The sequence below is a fragment of the Rhipicephalus microplus genome, chromosome 3 (assembly GCF_043290135.1).
Source record: "Rhipicephalus microplus isolate Deutch F79 chromosome 3, USDA_Rmic, whole genome shotgun sequence".
In the NCBI taxonomy this organism is placed as follows: domain Eukaryota; kingdom Metazoa; phylum Arthropoda; class Arachnida; order Ixodida; family Ixodidae; genus Rhipicephalus; species Rhipicephalus microplus.
The window spans coordinates 220,908,991-220,926,786 of NC_134702.1; the positions used below are offsets into that span (position 1 = coordinate 220,908,991).

The 17,796-nt window shown below is 45.1% G+C and overlaps 1 protein-coding gene across 3 annotated transcripts in view; it reads right to left on the reverse strand.

Moving 5' to 3' along the window:
- The window catches only part of LOC119176344 (fatty acid synthase-like), a 220,445-nt gene extending 203,980 nt beyond the window's left edge, over positions 1-16,465 (reverse strand). For all 3 annotated transcript variants that reach the window (XM_075890734.1, XM_075890733.1, XM_075890732.1), the window contains exons 1-2: positions 16,334-16,465; positions 16,006-16,144 (exon numbers count right to left, since the gene is read on the reverse strand). In XM_075890734.1, the coding sequence (XP_075746849.1) occupies positions 16,006-16,144; positions 16,334-16,360 (166 nt within the window). In that variant the 5' untranslated portion in view covers positions 16,361-16,465. The remainder of the gene's footprint in view (positions 1-16,005; positions 16,145-16,333) is intronic.
- Positions 16,466-17,796: the final 1,331 nt, after the last annotated feature.

The window sequence follows — 17,796 nt, forward strand, 5'->3', positions numbered from 1 at the left end:
CATGCTCACGTGACAGATAGTACGCGTTGTCTGGCTCACTATGCAAGAAAAGCATTCTTGGCAGGAACACACCATGCTTTCCGAAGTTGTGTAATTAGCTTCGAAAGTAGGATATTGTTTTCTTATCCCCGTTTCATGGCGCATAGATCGATGATGAAAAATGTGGAGGCACACAGAGCCCTGATATTCCAAGGGGTTTCACTTTCTTACCACTACAGTATAAGTGTGCTTCCCGGAGCAAAAGGGGAAAGAAAATGCCACCCGCATCTTCCCACAGGGGAACACGAGTAATGGCATCGCAGAAGGGGAGGGGGGGCTATCACGTGAAGGGGGTGTGGAGTGTTATTTTTTATTGTTCTTTATTTTTACTTCTCTTAATTCATTGAAGAAGAAGTGTTGCCTTCGACGTCAAGCGAAAGCCAAATAAAGACGCTCTTGACTGAATTCTGACCGCGCGATCCAGTGCCTACATATACGTGGTGTCCACTGAACGGTTGTGTAGCGCGAGTAGTAGTTTTTTTTTACCAGCAGAGCTTTGCTTGCACCGGTCGCCAATCTGAGCAGACGTGCTTCTCATGAGCTCCACAGTTTTCGATTATTGTGCGGCTTTATTGCTTCTAATCGATTAGAAATAATCACTACAGTGCCCAGGGAGATCCCTGACATGAGGCGGAGGCCTCATGTTTCGGTCCGCGCTACTGTGACAAAACTCCAGGACATATTACCACCTGGCTTCAAACCTGTCATGCGCCCGGCATCTGCGTTATGGAGTCTCCGTCAACCTGACGTGCGCTTATAGGTTCCTAGAATCATTAAGACGGCACGCATTTCACCGCTAGCCCTGCTGAAGCAAGTGACTCGGCGTCTGTTGGATGAAACGTACTTTCACCGCATATATATATATATATATATATATATATATATATATATATATATATGCACTGATGGCTCCACTAATTCCAGCAGCTCTACGGTAGCAGTGGTTCTCTTGTCTGGTAGTGTATGGCTACAATAAAATATCTCTCACACCAGGACGCCAACAGCAGCAGAGCTCTCAGTGCTTCAATGCGCGGTAAAATACATCCTCCGGCAGCAACATTATGAATGGGCTATATTTCGCGACTCGAGGACAGCCTCACCGACACTACGGTTTGCCGTTATGGCATGGATTACACGAACAATCAGTATATCAGATAAGGCACAATACCACAAAGTGCTCGAGGAAGGTCAGGTTATTGTATTTCAATGCTTTCCGGGTCATCGCGGAATTGCGGGCAATGTCCACGCGGATGAAGCTGCTTGATCGGCTCTTGACCCACATCCGCGGCTTATCATATTCCGATTTTAAAATGGACGCTGCAAGGCGACAACAATCATTTGCTGGCCGTATAATAAAACTCTCCTGCAACGGAATACGCAAGGTTTCTACAGCACACGCCTGTATTCGATTGACCCAAACTTGCCCTGTCGAGGTGGTCTAGTTGCTAAGGTACTCGGCTGCTGACTCACAGGTCGCGGGATCGAGTTCTGGCTGCGGCGGCTGCATTTTCGATGGAGGCAGAAATGCTGCGGCCCACGTGCTGAGGTTTGGGTGCACGTCAAACAACCGCAGGTGGTCGAAATTTCTGGAGCCTTCCACTACGGCGTCTCTCATAATCACATGGTGGTTTTCGGACGTTAAACTACAGATATCAATCATTGACCCAAACTTGCAACTTTGTGGGCCAACCGGGCTTTCACGACGCACTGAAACTTTCTTGTGTCGCATGAGGTTGCGCGTGGCATTTACGAATGCGTATTCTCGTGTCCTTGGAATAGCGAGCTGTTCGGCATGCAACATTTGCGCCCGCGAGGACACGCTTTAGCGCATTTTATGCCATGATCCAGCGTATCAGTCTGAACGATGTGTTATGGAAGCGTAGCTTTGTAAGCTAGATTCATTACCACTTGCAGAAAAGAAGATCCTGGGACCTTGGCGGATGGTTTCACATACGCGCACAGCCACGAAAGCTCTCTTGTGCTTTTGAAGAACCACCGCACTTCACGACTGCTTGTGAAACAACAAAGTGAGACCGTGCTGTGTAATTTCTAGTTGAGTATTTATCCATCTCTTTCTTACTCTTCTTTTTTTTCTCTGTACCTTTCCTTTATGTTAGTCTCTTTGCTCCACCCCAAGTGCAGGGTAGCCAACTGAGCTAGGCTTAGATAACCCCCCTCCCTTTCTTCTCCATTTCTCTCTCTCACTTTCCTGGACTCGATTGATACCGTGTTGGTCTGGTCAGCCAGATATTTATTCAATTTGCGTCGTTTTCTTCCCTTGGGCAACGCTGGGTCTAGTGGACCACCCCTAAACTTAGTACGTGTACGGTTGCGGCGCACAGCTGCGTCGGCCGCCTGGCCCACTCGACGCCACGACACTCGGCTCGTCATCGGCGAAGATAGTTTTCGGCCTTATGGCAGCTTACCGCCATTTCCTACAACTGTTTCACGGCCCTTGCTTCGGAAGACACGAAGGTTTATGCTGGCGGTAACGACAACGCCACTACAAGCACTGACACGATCAACGTCCAAGAGTGCTGCGCAGATTCGGCCGCGCCGCAGTGGTGGTGCGTGGCAATGGCTTACACAAGCGACATCGTGAAATGGAAACTCTTCGGCAAACAAGCAAGCCACTGATTTTATAAGCCGCAGCTAAAAGAGGTAACATAAAGAAGCAAGTCATCTTCACAATTAAGCGAAGCTCAACAAAACGCATGATAGCGAGAATCGCCAAAGCGTCCCGCATGCGACTGAATTTGCCGCGGGAAATGCAGTAAAATGTAATACAACCGAAATGAGGGCGATGTCTAGCAAGGCCGGAAGCCGACATCGTAATGTCCGTAGTCATATCGGCAGCCAACGATCCCATGACTATAGCGAAAGCAGATGTACTAACCCCACAAAGAACATCGTCGGGATGAGCACCCCCAATGAAGAAGGAGCACGTTACTACGCAAGCGTACGCTCCCTGTACAGGGCCGTCCACTCTTAGTACGAACACGGCGCCGCATGACTTCGCTCCGCGGGGCGCCAGCACTAGCGGTGCGGCCGCGCATCGAAGCTTATTGACACAGGCGCACAAGAGCGTAGAAGCGGGGCTTCACTTCGTTTAGAAGCGCGGGAGCGCGCCGTGTCAATTTTGCCGTGAAGCAAACTCAAAGCAGCTGAGAAACCACGAACGTTGCAGGAAAGCGGGCTTAGCTTAGCGCAGCGTGTTGTGTATTCACGATATTTGAGACATTGGTTATGTCTCTTGTTTCAGTACCAGAATACCGGTTTAACGTATACATTGTTGCAAACTCTTGAGTACTTGTTTGGCTTGGTTTGTGGTGTTTTCGTCTGTTGAAGAGTTTTGTCGCTGAGCGGTGCTTTGAGAACTTTCTATTACCTGAAAATATTTACCGTGGCCTGAAATGACGTGCGCAATGGTGTTTCTCAATCTCCCCTGCATTTAAACACGGCATGTGCTGTGCAATCGAACTTGTGTCTCCCGGCTAATTTTAGCTGAACTGTCGACCAGTAAGCCTCGGCAGCAGCATTCTGACCACTCTGCACACTCTGGAAGTGTCGAGATTCATAAACGTAAAACATTTGTTTTTGAGTGCTTTTTCTGAAGCATTGGAATGATGTACCGTTCAAAAAACGTAAAGAAGTTTGCAGACAGTAGGATACCAAGTTCATTGCTTGTGTGTTGCGATTACCAAAGTTAGCAACTATCAGTAGTGAGTAAGTTCCTCTCCAGCTCCAATAACCGCATTATTTATATAGGAGAGGCTGCTATAAAGAGACCGACAAGTACTTGTATTGGCTCTGCTTATCTCCCACTCCTCTTGGACAATGACTGAAAGTGCATCTGCTGAGATGGTACAGAGTTGGCGGTGAATGAGCTCAAGCTTCATGTTCATTAACACATTTTCAATGCACCTTCACCACAAATAAGTTACGTAAAATGAGACGGGACGTGGCTATTTGGCAGTGTATTTACACCGATAAAATCGGAGCGCAGCACACAGAGCGAGCAAATCAGTCCTATTCGTCGTCTTCTGATCACAGAATGGTTCACCCTTCATGTGATAGCTACGTAGCAATATTTCAGTCGGGTGGCTGTAGAGGCACTTAAGAACTGCCACGTCGTGACCCTTTAAATACTGAGCAAAGTTATTGAAATTTGGTATAAGGGAGTTATTATGATGGAGGATGAAATTGTTCTCTGGGAATAGTCCCCCAACGAGATATGGGAGCAGTACGTCGTCTAAGAGCCCACAGTAGGCGTCTGCCGTGAAACGGCTTTCAATTCTGACAAGAAGTCCCAGTTTTTGAGTGGCAGCCAATAAAAATACTTTCAATAAAACGAGGTCTTGTGACTTGAGGTTATGCAGCTTTTTAGTCGGGCAGACGGCACAGATAACTGGAGAATCATGTCATCCTTGTATGCTTATCGCCAGGAGTTAAGAATGTGTGATGCCCATTGGAACCACAACGGACCCAATCAGGGTGATCTTGGAAGGCCCGAGTGATGGCCCAGCGGAATTTTTCGGCCTGGTTTTCTTTTTTGTGCACGTATAAAGACAGTCAATTTGAAAAAAAAATGAACTGGACATCGCAGATGCTCACGCCGTCCCGTCAATTTCCCCGTTTGTGCTTCTATGAGCGGCTTAGGTTTTGGTTACGTGCACGCGGGTGAGTCAGCAGGCTACTTCAGCAGGTTCCCTAAAAATATTGTAATTTATGGTACAAAAACATGCTGCTAAACTTTTGGCGAAGTTGCGTAAGACACTCCATGAAAACATACCCCACATATACATGTGCTATCTGTGCCGTGTAAGGTTTTTTAGCTGAGTGTACGGAAGAATGAAATAAATAAGGAGATAGGGTACTAAAGGCTGAAGGAGGAGATAAAGAACGTAAAGGCACTGACTAAGTATTTGGGATTTCATCACATATAGAGAACTTATTAATTGTTGCGTTCCTTGCGTTTGGCCATGGGGTAGAAAAGAGAAGACTCCAGGAGATATGACCCCCCCCCCCCCCCCAAAAAAAAAAACTATCTGTTATCCAACGGTCGGGCATTCAAGTAGTGACCACAGCATAATTACACGCGGTGGCATATTGCAAATCACTACGTGTTTAAGTAAAAAAGAGTGGGGGCTCCTGTTTTCAAACAGAAAAGCTAGATGGATGAAGAATATGAAGCTATTTCTATAATAAGACAGCTAGCAGAAAGAAGAGGCCAAATGCAGGTCCGCGAAGAGTAGGGCGATTGTGCCCGAATGTTACTATAAACGCCCCTATGTTACGTGATGTTCATACTTTTGAAAAAATTAAAAAAAAATGACCTCAACACCAACACAGCAGAATGAACATTGAGTTGGTGTATATATATTTCAATGGACAGAAAATGAAACATCGCCCGTGCGTACGTAGTTTCAGGCCATGGTAAATATTTCCCGGAAGTCGAAACTTGTGAGAGCACCACTCCGTGCACACATTTTTTCACGGACTAAAGCACCCTAAACCAAGCAGGACCAATACTATATGGTTCGCAACAATGTATACATGAAACTGGAATCGCGGTACAGAAACAAGAAGGATCACCAACTTCTCAAAAATACCGTAACTGTACAACATGTGGTGTTGAGCTAAGCCCGCTTTCCTGCAACGTTCGTGGTTTCTCAAGTACTTCAAGTTTTCTTCATGGCAAAACAGGCACGGCACGCTCCCGCGCTTTCAATCGAAACGAAGCCCCACTTCCGTGCTCTAGTGCGCCTGCGTCGGTAAGCTTCAATGCACGGCCGCAGCGCTAGCGCTGGCGTCCCACGGAGTGATGCCATGCGGCGCGCTGTTCGTACTAAGAGTAAACGACCCTGTACATTGGGGGCCGTAACTAAGAAACACATGCCCACAGCACCTGCCTCACGGCACAGTGAAAGGAGTGATCCGTGGCATCGCAGAAGAGAACTCTGCCCAACATCCGCACGAGAATATCGTAAACCAAGCGACTCCGCAGGCCCTCGAGACGCGCATGATTTGAAACACTACCTCGATCGTCATTTTGTTCGCAGTATCTAAGGTCCCCAACTACGGAAAAGACGGCTACATTGTAGTAAGATGTGTATTATACAGACAACATTACATTGTGTACAGGACAAGCAGCAAAATCGGCCATCGAGCCGATGTATACCCCGCAGCGCCAGATCTACCTTCAAGTTTCGCTTGCAGGGCTACAGCTCTAGCTTTGCGTCTGCCTTGGTGGAACACCGGATGCATGTTTTTTGGCAACGGTGTTTGTTTTAATCTCGTCCTAGTTAATTTAGGTATGTTAGCTGTCTGTCTGGAACACTCCGTGGGCTCGAACCCCAAGTGCTCCAAGCTGATGTTTAGTTTGAATTTACTGATGATGATTTTTTTTCTTTCTTCTAGGCCACGCAAGACCTGGAATATGCCTGATTTCCTCCATCACCGTCGACACAGTGCAGTTTGGATCAACAGTCGTCGTCAGCGGAATGTCCTCTGCTGCCGCATTTAGCGCATGTAAGCTGTCCTCGGCAGCTCTTGAGTGCAATGGCCAAACCACTGGCACTTGAAGCAGTGCCGAGGGTTTGGAATGTAAGGCCTTACTTGTAGTTTGAGGTAGCCTGTTGTTATTTCAGTAGGAAGTGTTGTGAAACCAAAAGTAAGTATAATGTGCTTGGTGGGAGTTTTTTGCTTGTCCTTTCGTATTTTATTGCGTTGTACGTGGATGACATTCTCAATTTTCTAGCCTTTTAGCAGTTCACCATCGGATAGTTCCATTAGGTCGCCATCAGATACAGCACTCTTTACAGTGTTCATTGTATGGTGTGGGGTTATGGTGATTGGGTGGTCACCGAATGCAGTCAATTTGCATAGCCTTTCGTATTGTACCTGATCTTTCAATTCAAGGAGCAGGTCACCACCTGCGGTCTTGTCGGTCTTGTAGCCCATGCCCAGCGTTTCCATGAGGCACTTTGGTACAAGGAGAGGTGATATATTCCTCGCTCTCTTTTCTGTACTCTGGCATTGAATAATATGATATTTCGGAAAGTAGCCTTTCTTCTTGGGCAGTAGTTCAAAGATTGCATCGGTTCGCCACGTCTCCGATGGGCCATAAGTTTGGAAAGGGTTGGTAGATCTCATGAAATATGTTATTAATTCGGCAGTCATGCCAGCCGCCCACCACGGAGCCCTACGAGGGGACAGTACGAGACTCATTGGAAACGTAGGCGCCCGCTGTACATGGCCGCTATAACCTTGCTGCCAGGAAAAGGAAAAAAGGCCAAGTAAATGGAACGGAGCAGAGGACAGGAAAGTGTAAAACTGAGAAAAAGGCAGAGGTTTCAGAGGGGAGGGAGTCAGGAAAAGGCGACCGCCGATTTCCCATGTGTGGGTCAGCCCAGGCGTGCCATCTACGTGAAGCCGGAGCCAAAAGGTTGTGTTGCCTCCACAGGGCGGCCTTAAAGGTCCAATCACCCGGCTTTGGCTCAACCCCCAGGATCCTGTTTTTCCCGCCGGACACGGCATAACCACGCACGGCTAGGCGTGAAGAGAAGTCGACCCCCCCCCCCCCCCCTGTTAACTTGAGTCCGTGGTGTCGCTACACGCCAAACGCCTGCTTTCACATACGCCCCTGCGCGGGGCTGTTTCACCTCTGCGACCACCAAGAAATTGTCTTTGCAGTCATTATCAGATATGACCTGGCATGGACGCCCTTAGCTCTGCGTGCGCACGGCAAATAGCAGGAGAAACGATGAAAGATGGTCGTATGCCCGCATGAAAATAGCCCTATTCGTCTTTATGAAAGTAATACTTGAAACTAGGTGGTGACAAACATGCACCTATTACGCAGAGTGTAATAAGAGATAGAAATTAGAACTCTAGTTCTGTGCAATTCCCCTGCTTCTGCCTAAAGGAGCCCTGCGACACTTTTCAGACAGGCTTATTTAGCAGTGCAACGCGTGCAGCAAAAAATAATTAGACGAATGCAACAAAAATGATAAAAATTGGTGCAGGGAAAATAGGTTATGAGTCCTGAAATGTCAAAACTTGAGCAGACGACGACGAGAAGCGTTCTCTTTCACATTTCACTCACCTGCTGACGTCAAAGACCGCTTCCAATCACAGCGCGTGTCCCATAAAAATATTGCGGAAATGTCACCTCTTGGTGGCTTTCACACAATACCTCGCTACCGCTCTTTTTGACGGCGTCGTTAGCATGGTTTCTACAAACCACGTGTGTCAGGTAAAAGACGCTGCCACAGTCACACTGTGTGAGATACACACATACACTTTCGGCGGGGTCACTTCTCGGCTTGCCTGCAAGAAGCATTATACGGCAATGCCGCTGCCCACCGGCTGTCGCAATTTCAGCTCGCTAAAAACACGGCATACGTTTCCACTTCGTATCATAGCATAGTTCGCAGGGTAACTGTTGTATTCAGTGTTCTGAAAATACATCATTGAAAAACAGGAATGATTCCTTTCTGAGAATGTATAAAAATGTTTTTGCTGTTTTTAGTATTCACTTGTATGGCCCAGCTACTACTATATGAATATTGCACGCTGTTCCTCGCGTCATGCCAATAAAAAGCGAACAGTTTTTGTCGTCATGTCACATTACTTTACGTTACTTTCCATAACAACAATAGCTGATGCGTATCACTGTAGTCTGAAATAAATGTAGTTTTTCTCATGGAATATATTATAACAACATTGATTACGGCATTGCCATGTGCGCATTGCCATGTGATAACAGCGCTTTCCACAGCACCAGAAGAACCGATGAAAATACATGCTAAAATAATGTCACAGGGCAACTTTCACATATTAAAAAAGTGTTGTTTCACCACAATGGTGCTGCACGTATTGTAGTATCAATGAGTTAGAATGTAAGTCGAAGAACGTCAAGCAGCTCAGAACGTGCAGCGAGCTGCTCCAACTCAAAAGAGTGCACAAGTATGCGCAGAAGAAGCACGAACTAGCAGCTTTCACAGATCTTGCACGTTCGTGGTTGAGCGCCACGCTTCTTTCGCAAACGCGGCCGTTGCAGCAAGTGAAGTGGCCTTCGTGCACTTTTTCACTTCAACGCAAGGTTTGCGGTGAAAGCAGAAGACGTGCAAGCAGTTTCATACTTAAGAGAAATCTCGGAGAACGTGGCAGCGCGACGCGACTAGCACGGAAATCGGGCGCCGGCAACACCTCGCTCATGCGCAGACACTTCAAGGATGTAGAGTTGAACCGCGTCTTCTGCTACGGTAGGGCGCGTGCCGCATTGTCGCCCAGTGCACGGATACCACTGCTCATCCGGGAATAACGCCGATACTCAGCACTAATCATTTTCAGAAAACTCTGCGCCGCAAAATGAGATACGAAGGAACGACGAACTCATGCGTACTTTCTTTCTTCGTGTTTGCTGTGTAGTTTTTTTCAGATGTCCCCGTACCAACTTGCCCGACTATCAACGCTTGTCTGCACTAAACGTTGTGCTATGACAGCCTCTCAGTCGTTGTTTGTGATAATGGGGCAACAGAAAAAGTACTTGACAGCATGCCTAGTTTGCTCTATTGAAACATCATGGCACTGTGCGCGTTCACAAATGTATCCTCATTGTGTGCGCGCCGCAGTAAACTGGATTAGGAAGACACTACATAATGAGCTCCCACCATGCCTAGTCTCTATATTACTTAAAATAAAACAAAACATTCTGCGTTGACTGCTGAGCAATTGAGCAGGTTTAAGAAAACAAAGCAAATTGGAATAAATTTTGGAATGATTTCGAATAGCACAACAATTTGAACGTGCATATTTTTGACGAAGTTTTATTAGAAGCAAAAGGACTCGCTCTCGGCACCGAAATTCACTCTTGACGCTTCCAACTTTATGTCTCCAGCGGTATCACGCCGCCGCGGTGGTCTAGTGGCTAAGGTACTCGGCTGCTGATCCGCAGGTCGCGGGATTGTGTGTGCTCAGATTTTGGTGCACATTAAAGAACCCCAGGTGGTCTAAATACTCTGAACCTTTTACTTTGGCGTCTCTCATAATTATATGGTGGTTTTAATGAATAAGTGCACATACCAATCAATCAAATCATCCTCAGCGAAAGCGATCATAGCAATCGCTCTAGACGGCAGTGAATGCGTGGTGCAAGCGATGTGTTCCGCCGCAGCATGTCCCGATCGTTGACAATATGGGCGTGGAATAGGTGATCTAGATTAAGCTGAATAAAACAGGGGCTGTTCTGTCCTGCACTTTTCCCCTTTTTTCTTGTCTGAAAAGAGCAGCACTGCTTTTGCCTGCTTTTCCGTGTCCCGTATACCAAAAAAAAAAGAATGAATTAGGAATAAAAACCACTGTTCTAAAAAATTACCTGATTGCACGTACAGGAGGAGCCGATGATACGTGAAGCACCAGTGAGGAAGGCTGATATGTTATTTTAAAACAAGCACAACGTTAGTAGGCGGCCGTAAATTATGCCGTATATGACTTCCATGTAATGATTATATAGTATGCGTCGGCAATTTGTGTTCGCCGTTGATTCACTTCCCGTAATACCAAATTTGGTATATGTGAAGATAGCGAAATGGCCGTGAGCGCATCATGAGCGTGGCATGTGGTCATGTTCTTGCATGACACGCATGTCATGATTATCGTGTTCGCATGAGTCATATACCTTCGTCATCCATTCACGTGCACATAATACCAAATTCGGTATGTGATTCTAGCGAAACCGATGCGGGTGCAGCAATAGCATGGCGTGTAGTCATGGCGCACATGACATGCATGCCATGATTTCAACGTAGAGGCCTGCGACTTATGTTCGGCACGCAGCCATGTCAAACCATACCAGTTTTGCACTTTGTTAGGCGGACATAACCACCGCTAGAGCAGCAAGATCATGAAATGCTAATTACGACAATAATCACATACATGTTACAATTTTCATGCCATGATTAGTCACTTTTTTGTCATGCAATCATCTTATGCCATGCCAATTTCGGAATAGATACCTTCGTCGAAACAGCCAACAGATCTAAACGTCATAGATAGATAGATAGATAGATAGATAGATAGATAGATAGATAGATAGATAGATAGATAGATAGATAGATAGATAGAGATAGATAGATAGATTACATAGATAGATAGATAGATAGATAGATAGATAGATACATAGAGAGATAGATAGATAAACATATAGATAGATAGACAGGCAGGCGGACGGACGGACGGACGTACAGACAGACAGACAGACAGACAGACAGATAGATAGATAGATTGATAGATAGATAGATAGATAGATACATAGATAGATAGATAGATAGATAGATAGATAGATAGATAGATAGATAGATAGATAGATAGATAGATAGATAGATAGATAGATAGATAGATAGATAGATAGATAGATAGATAGATAGATAGGTTCGAAGTCACCGAAGTTTGCTGAGAAATGCTTCGCATTTAAAAGCTACACTACATTTCGGAGCCAGCTAACGAGTCTTGTGGTAATGAAATGTCGTCATTATGAGACACGTTCAGGCTTTGTTTTCATCTAAAACAATCCTGAATTTGTTCCCATTTGTGTCATTGTGTTTTTCTTTTGTTATTCATAGTCAAATCAAGGCAACGCACAGTGTGTGCTTATTGCCGTATTTTTCCGTCCAAGTGTACTGCGGTGCTCACACAGTGAAGAAATATTCATGAACACACACAGCACCACGCGCTTCGAGAGAGCAAACAAGGTTTGCTGCCAAATAGTGCTCGTAGCACGCTATTATCCCAAATAAGGGGTAGAGGTTGACCTCGCACCATGTTTAGCGCAGAATATATAAGCACAGTTCCTGCTCTGGTCAGCAATGCGGCCAGCGAGAGCCACTACAACAGAACGCGTTGTTCAAAACTACACTTCTGAATCATAAGCGCACGCACCGCTTGCTGCCGCCGCGTGATTGCAGCGCTGGCCGCATCGCGGATCGATGCCACGCGCGCCGAGATTTCTTCATAGATAAAGAAAAACTTAAGTGTGGACACTCGGCAAAATCTGGCCTCAGGAAATACGTGACGACTAATGCTCTTCCCAAACGCCAGAGGACGCAGGGGCAAAGAAAAACAACAAAACAAACAAGTCATCGACAATCCACAGAAATCTTTTTTTTTAGAATATAATAATTATACGCCCGCATTCGGCAAGTTCTTTACACATAAAAACATTTTTTTGACACAGCTTACGTGGCTTTTTTGTTAGGCCGCGCTGCAATAAATAGCATCTACGATTTGCGCCGGTTCGAGTATCCGCCGTACTAGCATGTGCAAGCCTGCACGCATGACAGCGGGAAGGTTTCATCAACGTCGGCTGCTTCGGTGTTTTCGTTTGTGAGAGAGCAGGTGAGGCAGGTTTTCAAGCGAAGCTTGTTGAATGTTGTACTTTTGGGATTTTTTGGTCATTGATTAAAAAAAGGATTAAAACTTTGCGAATAGAACACCATGTTTCAAATATAAACACACCCGCATATGTTGCGCTTTGTGTTTGGCGTATTTCCATGTTTCTTACGTGATTTTTTGTCAAGCTTCTAATGACAGCCGGCTTCACTAAAAAAAAAAAGAGTTTGCACCTGTATGCTGTGGCAAGACGTGAACATTGTGCAACGTATACAGTATAACAGTACAATTCTGTGTGATGATCTCCTCACTTTGTCTTTTTTATAGGCTCAGCCTTTACCTTTTCTAGAAACAAAAACGTTGCGGACACTGTCTCTTGTCTATTTGATTGACATCTAGATTGACCACTTGTCTGAAAAGACAGACAAGCGCGAATAACAAAGCCATAGTGAATTAAGATGACCTGCACATCTTTCTTTAAAACTCCGTCGAAAAAAAAAACTTACGCCATGACGTCAATTCGCAAAAATATTTTGGAGCTGGAAAAAATAGGGAATTGATAAATCAAAACCAACAACATTACTCTTGCCATTCGGGCGGACAAAGTTGGTCTGAAATTATTAACTCTCGTTTGAGCCAAATGTCGGTTGCGCACAGTGATCTGAAATTCGCGCTAGTGAAACCAAAGTGGGAAGTGCAAGCCAATTGCTCTCACCAACCACCGGGTGCGCTGGGGTCGATTGGGCCACTTGCTTCAATTGGAGTATCCCATTTTACCTTTTTTATTTCTTTTGGATTTGCCTAATTGTGAAACAGCCTGTACAACTCGCATCACAATATAAGCGTGTGCTCAGGTGGCTACGCCCTGCAGGGCATAGTGCTCGTGGTATATAGGAGCACACGCATCACAAGGAGTGGGCCGACAATTTTTAAAACGTTCCCTTCACGCCACCTCGCTTGTAATGCAGAGAAAAAGAAAGGCACTCTTTCTTGCTCCCCCAGAAGTTAGCTTCGGCTTGTGTCAGGGTTCGATTCGCGAAAGCGACGACATATTTCTTCACTCCTGATTATAAATGTGTGAGCAGAGTGCCAAAGCTGATGCCGCTGATATCAGTGTGAACCTCCATGGCAGCAGCGATGTTGAAGGGGTGTAAGATGAGCGGAGAAGTTAGCAGGCGGCGTAATTTATTGAAAGTGTTGTCACCGGCTGGTTACTAAGCGAACATGTCCTTGTCGCCGCTCTGAAGGTCCTTCAGTGGCGCACATGTGGCGCCGAAACTTCGAATGATATGTCGGAAGTATGGCGACAAGTCTACAAAACTTTGAAACCTCTGTGCGTTCTTTTTTTTTCGCAAAATGGGCGACTACATGAAGCTTGGCTCGTTACGATACAACACGGCCAAGAATTCTCATCCGACATGATCGAAACACATGTTTTAGCTTGTGTTGAACTCTTCCGCCAGTGTGACATGTGAGAACGCACTCACACCGAGAGTGCGTATCAAGAGAAAATCCAACCTGTTCAGTTATCCGGTGGTCTTGTAAAGCTTCCAGAATCTCTGTCGCGGAAGGCCGGCCTTCCATGTATAGTGCCGCCAGAAACACGGCATAGTGTGTGTGTGTGGGGGGGGGGGGGTCTTCTCAGTCCGGTTACAGTACGGCAACATAATCAAGAGGCCAGTGCAAAAGCTACATTGTCTTGACGTAGACGTCAACGCTTTTAAGGCTCTGTAGGAGGTCGGATACTAGCAGATGACGACGAAGAATTGATCATAGGCTGTTGCCTGCCCAATTAGGTTGTTGCCTGCCCAATGGGCACAAAGAAGTTGCTGCAGCACAAAACTGTTCAATGTTCGATTGTCACCTTTAAGGGCGTTTTGTTGGTTGTCTAGCGGCTCCGTCTTTCGGGCGGAGCTATACTTATCGAAGGCCAGCGTTCCATGACAAACAGTGCTGAAACCCGGGAGTTCCCTTCTTCTGTGCAACTCCCTTGGCATCCAGTATGACTCGCTTTAATTCTCTACTTGTGTAGGTTGCACTGCAAGGACGCAGATCGCAAACTGAGATTTTCCGCTTATGAAACACATTTTTGTGATGAACCTTAGAGAATCCATCCGAGAGTTGTCTTGAAAATGACCCATCCTTGCACATCCTTTCTGTGTATGATGTTGCCGCTCACAATCTTCAATAATTGATCGGAGCTGGTCAGCCCTCGAGACCACCCCCTCGAGGTACAGCTTGATCGTCTGCGAGCCCGCTATTTCGCTCACGTAATTTGGCTGTGAAGAAGCCCTTCATGGACGTGGCTGGGATGTCATGGCAGATTACTGGCATGGTATGAATTCAATGACGTGGTCGTCGTCATCCAACTGGCTCAGAAGTTGAACCTCGACGACAATGAAATTTTTCGCATGAGCGTGGGTGTCAGACGCAAACGTGCTCACCGATAGGTAACTCTAATGATTTTCAGTATCAGTGCCAAGTGCCTCACGAGGTCTTCTTTATTGAACCTGCTTTCGTTGCCTTTATCAATGATTCCTCTTACATAGGATGTCTCACTGAAACCGACAACTCAAGTACGGTAAATCTGTATAATGATGGTCTCCTCGAGCTAACAGCTTGTAAAAGTAGACACCACATATTACTCCACCCTCAAGCGAAGAAAGCACGCATCAAGACATCTTAAAGCATCGGCATCACTTATAGCATACTTCTGTAAGAACAAGCTTTACTTTCATGTAATACCGATTCCAATGATGGCGCAATGAATCAAATTTTGTTTTCTCTTGTAATTGCTCTGCATTTGTATAAGCAAAAAAAAACACTAATAATAAATAGGTAAAACATTGTAAACTAAGTGGACGTTTTTCGTATTCACCTACAACTTTCTAATAGAAGTTTGCTGTGGTTCGTCGCTACAAGTGTTAAATAAGCATGCAATTAAGAAGAAAACAAACAAAGAGTTTGGCTTACTCCACGCAATATTCATGAACATGCCTTACGTCCCGTCATCATAGAGTGCGTCGACATGTTTTTAATTTGTGACTATAGAAATTGCTGGGGCAAGCAGAATAGGAGCTACAGTACGGTAGCTGCATAGTCTATAGAATGATTTTTATCTTGCTGAGCTTGCTTTTCCACTTATTGTTGGTGCTGCAGGTTTGCTTATCTGATGTAAAAAAGTGTTTTGTAGCAAAAGAAAACTTTCCCGGCGTATTAATTGTTGATACATTTAGGTATAAAAACTCCTGCTAGGAATATACAAAGTGGTTGTTGTGTCTACATATGCTTCGTGAGAAATGATGTTTACAGTCTAATTAGTCATCAAAATACGTGTGCAGTATTGCTTTCCACAAAACACTTACTTATTTCATTCATTGTTTCATCTTAACGGCAAGACTGAGACTTTAAGCTAAACATCCCATGCCAGTTTCTGGCGCGAGCACCAGCGAAGAAGGCGATAATTATTTTAAACGTAAATAACTGCTAAGTGTGCGTAGGAGACATGTTGGGTCTATATTTTTTAACAATGCTAACTACAGTGGTAAAGAATAAACTCGTACACAGACTTACCCTTGGGCCAACGAGCTTCATTGTTCGTTATGAAGTCCACGTGCGCGTAGAGCTTTTCTTTGAACTCAACAACGTGATCAGCTTGTGGAAAGTGTCCAGAGAAACCACTTATTACAATATCGTTGTCTTTCACAGTCGGCTGAAAATAGGTAACGTTGCATAAGATGGTATATATCATAAAACAACGGCAATGTCCCGAACATGCGTAGAATACTACGGCCGTTTCATCCAACGCTGCAAATAATTAACGTTTAAGCGCAAACGAACGAGTATGCACACGTGTACGTATAATAGTGCGTTTCGAATGTTTGCTAAAGAAAATACATACGCAGTAATCTGCAGCAGACTCCTCCATTTGCAAAAGTGGAGCCAGTTTACACAGACCTACACATTCCGGTGTCAATTGTGCGAGAGGACACAAGTGTGACCAATCCGGACAAATCAACTGTATATGAACGCACCAGCGCTGCAAACTTAATAGGCACAGCGGCATCTGCCATTAGGCGACCCGAAAAAAAAACAGCAATTTCCGCAGCGCTGTCAAATGACAGCATGTACGAGCGCCAGATGTGAGAACTTGAACGAAGCTCTCCCAAGTAAATAACAATTTTTAACAGGTGCCGATAAATAAAGCGTCACTGTACTATATTTCTGTATAGAAAGTATAAAAAAAACACTGCTCGATGGAAACGTGTTCACAACAGGCGGCTATGTAACAGGTTTTATCTTTCAAAAAAAAAATGAGAAGAACAGCACAAGTAATTATACTACAGGCCTTTAGGGGACGCTTCGACGACTCTTGCGGTTTTATAAAAAGTTCCCTTGCCTGTTTTCGTGTTCTCATTATCAAATAACACGAAAAATTCCACTATTCGAATTTAAAGCCCTCTATATTAATTTCTTCTCAGGAGGTTAGGATAATCTTCATTCTAAGATTTATTAACGATGGTTCCTTTCTAATATCGGATCTAGTGAGCCCATTACTTACGTTGTTCTTGTATTTATTATGGAGCCGTTTGCAATTATTTCTTGCATAAGACACCAGGAAAGGTAAAAAAAATATCACAGCTTATTCACGGAGTCAATGTTGATGAGTGGGTTGAAGTTTTGGAGGGTTTTATTGCTGAATCATGAATCGCCTATCCATCCGTCTGTTTGTCTGTCTGTCCACCTGTTTGTCTGTCTGTTCACCCGTCTGTATGTCTGTCTGTCTGTGCATCTGTCCATCCGTACACGCGCACTCTTTTAAGGTTTGCGGTTCGTGTCTAGTTCCCACCTTTCACCAACGCTAGTTCATGGCACTGCGGCCCAACCCTCGCTAAGCCTTGCTAAAACCAAGGAGGTTACGTCCAGTGAGTTTAACGTGGCAACCTTTTCTGGTGAGATAGTGCTTAAAGTGCGTCCTTCTGTTACTAGCATTTTATTAGTAAGCATCCAATTCAAGACAAATTTTATAGGAGATCAAGTCACCAATACACGTCTCTTTAAGTTACTTCATCAGAAACAACCATCTTTTTATTTATGATAAACGTGTGCGGGTTTCCTTTTCAATTCACAAGGGTGTGTGCGTGGTTCTCCTTTAGTCCGGCCGTGGAGGTGGCTACCTACTACTACTACTACTACTACTACTACTACTACTACTACTACTACTACTACTATTGCTACAACAACAACAACAACAACTACTACTACTACTACTACTACTACTATTGCTACAACAACAACAACAACTACTACTACTACTACACTACAACCACCACTACTACTACCACCACCACCACTACTACTACT